At 42.0% G+C, this 10,554-nt stretch overlaps 1 protein-coding gene across 1 annotated transcript; it reads left to right on the top strand.

Annotated features, from left to right (window-relative positions):
- The first annotated feature begins 412 nt into the window (after nucleotides 1–412).
- Nucleotides 413–8,639, top strand: HSP90AA1 (heat shock protein 90 alpha family class A member 1). Its single transcript, XM_013940763.2, has 11 exons — nucleotides 413–521; nucleotides 2,201–2,359; nucleotides 2,457–2,823; nucleotides 3,374–3,507; nucleotides 3,987–4,295; nucleotides 5,045–5,210; nucleotides 5,492–5,682; nucleotides 5,799–5,946; nucleotides 6,717–6,985; nucleotides 7,352–7,685; nucleotides 7,890–8,639. The coding sequence occupies exons 2-11, from the start codon at nucleotides 2,201–2,203 to the stop codon at nucleotides 7,997–7,999; spliced, it is 2,187 nt and encodes a 728-aa protein (XP_013796217.1). The 5' UTR covers nucleotides 413–521; the 3' UTR covers nucleotides 8,000–8,639.
- The last annotated feature ends 1,915 nt before the right edge of the window (nucleotides 8,640–10,554 follow it).

Genomic DNA, 10,554 nt, shown 5'->3' with positions numbered 1-10,554 from the left:
CCCCGCCGCTTGCGCAATCCCACCGGACCCTCCCCCTGAGCGCCGCGCGCGCCCAACCGCCACACCGGGCGGCCACCGCGCATGCGCCTCCCCCCCCCCCCGGCCGCGGTGACGGTTGGACGAATGGAGAGCGCGCGCTCAGGCAGCCTCCAGCTCATGCGCAGAACCCCCCGCCCTGACATTTGAGACAACGGCAAACGCGTGCGCGAGACTCGCCCCCCTGACTGGCGCCTTTCGCGGACTGCTGCTACTGGCTGCCAGCGGGCTCGGCCCCGCCCCCTGGAGGTGCGGCCGGGAGTCCCCGCCCCTTCCCTCCCCCCCTCGGCCCCTCCCGCCCCCCGGCTTGCCCCCTCCCCCGTGCCTGTCAGTGAAGGTTCCCGATGGTTCTGGAAGGAGGCGGCGCCGGACCTATATAAGCTAAGCGGGCGGCGGGGAGCGCGCACTAGTGGAGGCGCAACGGTGTGGGTAGAGAGTGTTTGCTGCCTGACTGAGGAGCTTAGCAGCCCTTCCCCCCTGCAAAGGTGAGCGGAGGAGGTGGCCGTGGCTGAGCCGGTGGCTCACAAAGGGTGGTTGTTTTGAGCGCGCGTTTTCTTCTCAGATCGGAGCGGCTGGTGCCTGCCTCCGCGCGGTGTCCTAACGGGGGATGATACGGGGGACCGCGTGGTGCGGGGCACGGTTGCTTTCTCGTTCTCACTTCAGTCCCAGGCACCGCGGACTCGGAGGGGTGGTAGATATTGAAGTCTGGGTTTCGCTGAAGGGGGAGGGGGGCTGTTGCTGTCGTTTCTGAAGCCGCGTTTTTCTACACTTCCTTAAAGAAGGTGGCGGAAAGGGAAAAAAAACGGCAGGTAGCTCCTAGTGAGGAGCGGGGGGAGGGCGGTTTAGATCTGGGTAGTTTTTTTTTTTTTTTTTTTTTGCGGGAGAGGGCTGCCCGTGCGGGACCAGGTCTATCTCTACCATGGGGCCGGGGAGCCCTTTGTGCGGTGACCTCGCTACGGCAGGGTGGTCGGGGGAAGGGGGGGTCGGACGCTCCGAGCTCAATGAATGAGCTCGGCCATGGCGGCACAAGATGGAGGGACGGAGACGGGCGGTTCTTGCAGGGAAAATGGACGAGGAAAGCGTGGGGTGCCGGGAGGGGAAGGAGAAAGGAAAAGCTCTATTCAGCAATGTGCACTGCTCGTGGAGGAGGGTGCGCGCTGCGCGGGACTGGTGCTGTCAGGGAGTGGGTGGAGGGAGAGGGGGGCGGTGGTAGAGGAAGGCTCTGGCAGTTTCTAGAATCTTTCATGCTGCTGACGGGAGCCTGTAGGGGGCGCCGCTCGCCGGCTCGCCGGGAGGCTGATCCCGCTCGGCACCTCTCGGGAGGCAGTCGCTCTGAATCTCCTTTGCGAACTGTTTAAAGGACGCGGTTCTGACCGGGGCGTTTGCAACCATCTGTGATACTTGACTGACTTACTTGATTATTTTTTACTGTATTAACGGTATAGTTAAGAAATAAAACGTTGGTGTTCCTCTCCATCCTGTAGTGGATAAAGTGAGGACGTGGTTGGAGAGTTTTTGCCTTTTGCGTAGAATTTTTTTGAGCCCTGTCTCACAGGAGAGGGTCTCCTAAGCAACAGATGGTTTGTCGAGTTTGAGTAACACACCTGTGTAGGGCAAAGTCATTCAACCAGACTATTGCGCCTATGTTAGTGTTCAGTAAATTCTGTGAAGATAATAGTTGCATGAACAAAATAGCTGGATGGGAGAAAAAGGAAACACTTCTAATGAGACTTCTAATGGACTGCAGAATAATCCAACCATTATTTCTAAAATATCAGGCCAAGCTTTCAGTAGGATTTTTCTTTCTGGTAAAAATAGGCAGTACTTAGCCTGTGACTGGGGACATAAGGGTCCTGAATTAATTCACGAATTAATGAGAGGGGGAAGGATAATGTTCTTCTACATTATCCTAAATAGTGTGAAACAAAGTGTCAAGTAGGGTTCATAGTTTTAATCTCGGGTCAGTTTTCCAAGTTCAGAAAAGTTTAAATTGTTGTTGGTAGGAAATAAAAACTTTTTCTTAACCTATTGAGTTGGGTGTTGTATTTGAAGCCATGTAGTTAGTATCTTGATCTCAAAATGATGTTATCATTGCTTGTAAATGGGTATGTACATCAAATTGCAGCTGGCTTGGATGGAATTTCAACTTACCTGTCTTTTACAGATGCCAGAAGCTGTGCAGACTCAAGATCAACCAATGGAGGAGGAGGTGGAGACTTTTGCCTTCCAGGCTGAGATTGCTCAGTTGATGTCTCTGATCATCAACACTTTCTACTCCAACAAGGAAATCTTTCTGAGGGAGCTGATCTCTAACTCATCAGATGTAAGTACTTGCTCTCCTAGAAGAGCTTGTTTCAGTATGATTACCAAAATTCTTAGGAGTAGTTAAGGAATATTAAAGCCTGTCTGTTTTCTTACAGGCATTGGACAAAATAAGATATGAGAGCTTGACTGACCCAAGCAAGCTGGATTCTGGGAAAGATCTGAAAATTAACCTGATTCCAAACAAGCATGACCGCACTCTGACCATTGTGGATACAGGCATAGGGATGACCAAAGCTGACCTAGTTAATAATCTTGGTACTATTGCTAAGTCTGGTACCAAGGCTTTCATGGAAGCACTGCAGGCAGGGGCTGACATATCTATGATTGGTCAGTTTGGTGTTGGCTTCTATTCTGCCTACCTTGTTGCAGAGAAAGTGACTGTGATCACCAAGCACAATGATGATGAGCAGTATGCTTGGGAGTCGTCAGCTGGAGGATCTTTCACTGTCAGACTTGATAATGGTGAGTGTTGCATGTTTCTGCTCAAGTATATTTTCTAAAAATGTCTATCATTCAGGTTCCTACTCTACGTGTTGTAGAGCTCAGTACCATCAGTGTATAATATGGGTAGTACTAGGCATATGTCAGATGAAGCACAGCAGTAAGTCTCTTCATGTTTCAGTGTACCCTGATCAACCATTTACATGTGATAGGGGAATGGCTGCATTAAATGATGCATTACAGTGAAGACTAAGCTTTTTTAGCTTGAACATGGAAATATCTTTGTAGATTCCTACAACTCTATAATAAAAAATATTTAAAAGATGATATGTGAGCAGAGTAATTAGTGAAAATTTTCTTAAGTTTATTTCAGACACTTGCTGGGTGTTTGTTAGTTACGATAGGCTTGACTGAAGTATCTGTAAAGCTGTTCCTGTACCCAGAAGCTTATGTTTTCCCCAGTGGTGAAGAAATTGCTGATACAAGAATACCTTCTATACAAGAGATATTTTAGAATTTCTCAAAGCCCAGTCAGCTTTTACACAAGTAAAACTTCTAAACTCCATTCTAGGAGAACCTTTGGGCCGTGGAACAAAAGTTATCCTGCACCTTAAAGAAGATCAAACTGAATACCTGGAAGAACGGCGAATCAAAGAAATTGTGAAGAAGCATTCTCAGTTCATCGGCTATCCTATTACACTCTTTGTATGTATTTTGCTTGAAATATTAAGTATAGTCACCTTAAGTGAAATTCTTATAATACAGAAAAGTGGTTTATACTAGATGCATTTCGCTATAACTTGTTATAGATGTTACCTGGATTTAACTCTTGATCAAATACAATTTTGTTAATTAGAGCTTTATTTTTAGGAGATTCAGTAAAAATGTATTTTTTCAAGCTTGTAGTAGTTATTCAGTGGTTTGGGGAGTGTGTTACTGCATGTTGATGTAGTCTCACTGTAAATTCAGCATCGTGAAGTTAAATAGCATAAACTATCAAAAAAGCACGTGAACCAAAATACCACTTTTTGTCTCACACCAGAAGGTAAGCGCTTAATTGAATCTAGGGGGGAAACTTCACAGCAGGTTCGTATAACTTCCAGCTTTGTTAGACTGCAAGAGATATCTTAGGGCTGTTGGGAAAAAGTTTAGGTTTCTTAATCAATGAATGATCTTTCTCATAGGTGGAGAAAGAGCGTGATAAGGAGGTGAGTGATGATGAGGCTGAGGAAAAGGAAGAGGAAAAAGAAGAGAAAGAGGAGAAGACAGAAGATAAACCAGAGATTGAGGATGTTGGTTCTGATGAAGAAGAGGAAAAGAAGGATGGAGATAAAAAGAAGAAAAAGAAGATCAAGGAGAAGTACATTGATCAGGAAGAGCTCAACAAGACCAAGCCTATTTGGACCAGGAATCCAGATGACATTACCAATGAGGAATATGGGGAATTCTACAAGAGTCTAACCAATGACTGGGAAGACCACTTGGCAGTCAAAGTAGGTTTTTTGTCAGTTTGTCTTTTTTGCAGTCAAATCGTATTTGCTAGAGCTGGAAGCTTGTTAAGTATGCAGCTGAATTCTGATCCAGTGCCTTGGATATTTTGTGGTAAGATGCCCAGTATTTGGAGTGATACTGTTTTTAGAACACTTCCATTATGTGATGATTACACTTATTGGTAGAGTTATTCTGGCTACTGCTAAGGGTTGTGATTATAATCTTCATCAAATCCGTACTTCCAATCTATTGCAAATAAATGTAAGTGCAGCTGTTTTCTCACTTTGTATAGCTTAGTCTTTATCAAATCTAAACTTAAGTAGATTGCAAGTAAACGTAAATGTGGCTGTTCCTTAGTTTTGAAAATACCTGCAGTTAAAGGGGGATAGGGAGGTGAGTCTTAGCAGTCCTCTTTATGTAACCATAATTAGAGGTTTTAGTAAGAATGCACATCTTTTGTAGAGCCTCACTATAGAATGCAGGGAGCTGAGCATGTTTTTGGAATCAGTCTACTTACCTGGTAGCAACTGAACAGAACTTCCGGATGTATGTTTGGAGAAAGTTATTGTTCTTGACCAGTATCTTGCCTATTGTTAAAAAGCTGGTGGGATCCCTACCCCACACCCCTGGAATTTGGGTTAGTTAATACTTGCTTTCCACATTTGAAGAGGTGTTGAAAGACTGCTTAAATAGAAGCCATACAAACTGCAGTAAAATAAACATTAAAAAATAATGTCTTGCTTTCTTACAGCACTTCTCTGTCGAGGGGCAGTTGGAATTCAGAGCTCTCTTGTTTGTCCCACGGCGTGCACCCTTTGATCTGTTTGAAAACCGGAAGAAGAAGAACAACATCAAGTTGTATGTACGCAGAGTTTTCATCATGGATAACTGTGAGGAACTGATCCCTGAATACCTGAGTGAGTATATTTTTGAAGAGAATGTTTCCCCGTAATACTAGAGAAACTGCTTAGGCAATTTCAGAGTTTCCCTTTGTGCTTTAGAGGAATCTGGGGGGAAGACCAAGCACTAAAAAGCTGATCAGAAAGTGTGTGAGCAGTTAGTGCGATCTGCTCTGTGTTGCCCAGGATTCTGTAGAAGCTAATAATTAAAAAGGTTAAATTAAAAGGTCAGTTAAGTGGTGAATTGTAACCTGTTTTCCTTGAGATCTGTGAAGTTAATTCTAACCATCTTGTTGTAGACTTCATGAGAGGTGTGGTAGACTCTGAGGATCTGCCTCTAAATATTTCCCGTGAAATGCTGCAGCAAAGCAAGATCCTGAAAGTGATACGAAAGAACTTGGTGAAGAAGTGCTTAGAACTCTTCACTGAACTGGCTGAGGACAAAGAGAATTACAAAAAGTTCTATGAGCAGTTCTCCAAAAACATCAAGGTTTGTAGCCTTTCTGCTTAAGGGACAATAGTGACTGTAAACTTCTGAACTATTGCAGTTCAGTATTTGTCTAAAGGAATAATCTGGTAGTTTAAACTTTATGTATTTATTTTTAGCTTGGTATACATGAAGACTCCCAGAACCGCAAGAAACTCTCAGAATTACTGAGGTATTACACATCTGCATCTGGTGATGAAATGGTTTCTCTGAAAGACTACTGTACTCGAATGAAGGAAAACCAGAAACATGTCTACTACATTACTGGTGAGCTGGTAACAGAAATAGTGTGTGAAAAGTACGTATGCACATAGTTTCCATTTGGGATAAGAATATAGTAAGTAAGCATGGCAGTTCTCTTCCTGTATTTAGAAAGAGAAACAACCTTAAATATTGAGCGGAAAAATTTTTGATGCAACAGTGTAGTCGTGTAAAAAGTTACTGATTTCAATTTGTATGCAACCAAGTTGCACTGCATGTAGATCACTAGTTGAGGCAGCAATTTGGATACATGATAGAGAAATCTTAGTATGTCTTCTGAGAAGACAGCACTTGCCATCTAACTTTGTGCCAGATATTTTGATTTGAGTGTCCTTTGGCTTGGCTAAGAGTGTCTGAATTCTACTCGAGATCTAAAGTTCAAACTAATTCTGTTAGGTGTTGGGTCAACAGGTGTTAAGGCTGTTTTCAAAAGGTAAATGTCCAGAAACTGAGCTATATAGGGCTTCTCATCTTGTGGTGGTGGTGGTCTCCATCCTTGGCAGGAAAGGGAAAACAATTTCTTCTCTAGCCTCTTAGGAAATTCAAATTTATTTTCAACCCAGCTAAGTATTTGAAACTGATGTCAGTTTGGAAAGGCTTGAGGCTCTTCAAGCCAGCCTGATCTCTTCAGCCTGTCAAACCTGCTTATGTCCCCATCTTTTTCATGGGCTGGCCGTGAAGCGTCAATGGAGATTTACGTAGGCTATTCTAGAAAAGTAAGTTGCCATGTTGTAGTGCTGAGGCTTGAACAGAACTGGAATTCTCATGTCTTGCAGGTGAAACAAAAGATCAGGTGGCTAACTCTGCTTTTGTGGAGCGTCTCCGCAAACATGGCCTGGAAGTGATCTATATGATTGAGCCTATTGATGAATACTGTGTGCAGCAGCTGAAGGAATTTGAAGGCAAAACCCTGGTTTCTGTAACAAAAGAAGGTTTGGAGCTTCCAGAAGATGAAGAAGAGAAAAAGAAACAAGAGGAGAAAAAAGCCAAGTTTGAAAACCTTTGCAAAATAATGAAAGATATCCTTGAAAAGAAAGTAGAAAAGGTAAGTATACTACTACTAATATTCAGCTTGTCTGCATGTAGTGAATTGTTAACTATCTGAAAAGGTTACTTAAGAGAGAAGCTTAGATACAATCTCTAACCTCCTCGTTCTCCAGAGCCACAATCATTCTGTAGAACATCTTGCTTTACAGACTTTGTCTTTAGTTTAGTGAAGTAAGGTGCTTCTCTTGAATACACTGGCTTCATATTGCAAATTCTTCAGCTCTAAGTGACCTCATGAGTCATGTCTGTCTTCCATGACATAGCTGCAACTTTGAAATGTCGCTGTTAAATAAAGTAATGGGTGTACTTGTTCAGCTGGAAGCATTGAAACATTGAATCTCTTGCTTTATGTTCCCATCTCTAGGTTGTTGTGTCCAATCGTTTGGTTACTTCTCCCTGCTGTATTGTAACAAGCACATACGGCTGGACTGCCAATATGGAGAGGATCATGAAAGCACAGGCATTAAGAGATAATTCCACAATGGGATACATGGCAGCAAAGAAGCACCTTGAGATTAATCCTGATCATTCCATCATTGAAACACTGAGGCAGAAAGCAGAGGCTGATAAGAATGACAAGTCTGTGAAGGATCTTGTCATCTTGCTGTATGAAACAGCCCTCCTGTCCTCTGGCTTCAGTTTAGAAGATCCTCAGACACATGCCAACCGCATTTACAGAATGATCAAACTTGGCCTGGGTAAGTTAAACCTCTTCACTCTTTAAAAAGCTCTGGTTTGGCTTACCTGCACTTTGGGGCACTCAGTGTCTCAAAATCATGTAAAACACATTGGTACTTCTTTGTAACAGGCTTGGGGAAAGGGGGATCCTCAGGTATTGAAGTGGTAAGGAAACTAAATCTTTGAGTTCTGAGACTGGTATTAATTGTATGTCTCTTGTACAGGCATTGATGAAGATGATACTGCTGCGGAAGAAGCTAGTCCAGCAGTTACTGAGGAGATGCCACCTCTTGAAGGAGATGATGACACATCACGCATGGAGGAGGTGGATTAAAACAGTTTACAGGAACTCAACGAATGTTTCCTTGGCTAATATGAATAAGTTATATTTTGTATATTATGAATGTTACCTGCCAAAAAAAAATCTTTGACACTTTGTCTGCATTCCCTCTTTATATTTATTTTCAAAGATGTTATACCTTTATTTTTGTTACATTGCTTTTTCAGCTGATGTGAGATACAAATGCCATTGAGGGAATATTTTCTTTAACACTGTACAACCCTAGACAGGCAAGCAAGGAGTAGTTATTTTTGTCTGTATTAGCTGGTTGCAGGTGGCAGGGTTTTTGACTTATTCTTAATTGCCAGAAATTTGGGAAAGAAGTAACAAAGATGGTATGACATCTGGATGTTAAAGTTCTAATAAACATTCTACAGCTCTTCAACTCTACATACATCTAACATACAGTACCTAGTAACTAGGTATCTATGAGAGCTGAAATACTTGGGGAAGCTTTAACCCTTTTGCTCCTAACAAAGTCTTGATGTTTAAAGTTGTTTTTTATACTGTATAAGGATTCTGGATTGCACTCTACCATAGAATAGAATCCACTGTAAATCTCTATTGTGACTTATGCAACTTTGCATGTACAGTTCAAACCTAGAACTGTAAGAATAAAAGTGTTATGAATGAATTTTGTCACTGAAGTGTCTGTTAACATAGAGTCAGTTTTAGTTCCCAAAGCATTGGTTGCTACTTTGGATCTCAAGTATTAGCTGCTGTCTTTTACATCTACAGTCAGTACTGTCTGCTCTGCAGTGCCTCTACAAACTAAGAGCAGGAACATAGAGCCAGTTCTCAAGGAGCTCAAGACACACTCAAAGTGATTGGCTTCAGATCAGGTTTAACTTCAAATATGGTGATACTCAGCAGTTTCCTGAAAATCGCAGTGATAACAGGAGTTATGCATGTAATAATTGTACAAGTGTTTTTCCCCCTGATTTTTAGAAAATACAAAGTTGTGCCAAGTTCTGTATTCCCTGGTCCTTTTCTTCAAAGGAGAGTAGTGGAAGGAATTGAGGGTTGTTGACAGCAAACTCAAGCAAGCTTTCTTGCCTGCCAAGTGCCTGTTGCACATGGGAAATTTATAATTAAGCAATTCATTTATTTGGGTATTTGCAACAAACAAGTTCTTAATTCAGCATATGTACTGGTCAAGTACAAATAAGAGCAAAGGGTTGGAAATAGTCTTCCATTATGTTTTGTAGAGGCACAATAACTCCTTCAGCAAGCGAGCAGTGAAATACAGGTTACTGGCTGTAAGTTAAAGCTTCACCTGTTTGGAGTAATACAGCCAGCAATATAGCACCAAGATGGTGCTTAATCAACTTCTCATTACTGTCTTGAATGAGACATGTCAGAAGATACTTCAGTTTCCCTCCCAGTTTGGAGGGAGGTGAGGGAGGGGGAATTTTGAGCAGCCTGTCCCTGTTGATCTCTGACAGGTCTTGATCTAGTTTCCTGTTCTGATCTCCTAGAGTTCTCATCTGTTTCCAAACCATGTAAGAAAAGCTGCATGTGGGAGGTCCCAGGGTTTTTTGTGTAATAAAGTAACAGGGAAATGGGTTTTGAATGTAATAGTAGCTTTGTTAATCTGGTTCTTCTGTTCCTACCAGTATCTTTCAGGTATCTAAAACAATCGGCTTTCTCCAAAGATGCAATTTTTACACTATATCTCATTCCCGGGTTCCTAAACATATTAAACATTTATGTTGAAGTTACATTTTTCTGGAGGTGAGTGAAGTCTAATGTATGCCCAGTCCATAGGATAGATCAGTAGGTACACTAATGCAGTGCTGCTAGCTGATTGGTTAAGAGGCCTTTTTGGTAGTTGGTCAAAGTCATCAGACATTTTGCATTTCAGTTTAGTGGACTGATGTGATGACTTTTCCCAATATGAAATTACAAAATAGAATATGAAAACATGAAACAGCCTCAGTACTGCTTATGTAATCCCTGAAGGCCTAACATCCTTGAAAGCTTCTGTTTTTCCCAATCACACTAATTGCTCTACTGAAACTTTTTTACTATATTCTTTAAAGCACACTTGTATTAGATCATGCAATAATACTTCAATAGATACTCATACTTGCCATTGATACTGGGATTATATACCATGAAAGAAAGCAGTTAACAGTGGCATCTATTTCCTAAGTTTATGAAAGCAACATGCCTTCCAAAAGACTGCTTTCACAATTCCCATTGCTTTACATGCCTCTTCATGTGCCCAAAGTTTGTCTGATTTTTTCCAGCTCTTACTAACTAGAGGAATTATTTTTTTGGCACCTGGGAAATGGCTAAAAAAAAACCCTAGCACAGCCCATGTGATGTGTTGTCTTCCATTCTTATCTTGCTGTGGCATTACTTAAAATGTCCAAGATCATTTCACATTATAGGTATCTCAAAAAGACTGCAGAAAAGATTGGTACTTATTATGTTAATAAAAGTTAGGCTCATCAGATGAGCAGTGTAAAGGTAAGAGATGTCTAAAGGTAGAAATAAACATTTCTCTTGGGCAATAAGAAAGTAAGCAATTTTTTTTCCAACCT

This window comes from Apteryx mantelli, chromosome 4 (genome assembly GCF_036417845.1).
Source record: "Apteryx mantelli isolate bAptMan1 chromosome 4, bAptMan1.hap1, whole genome shotgun sequence".
Taxonomy (NCBI): Eukaryota; Metazoa; Chordata; class Aves; order Apterygiformes; family Apterygidae; genus Apteryx; species Apteryx mantelli.
Note: the sequence above shows the minus strand (reverse complement) of the source record. Positions and strands in the feature narration are given on the sequence as shown.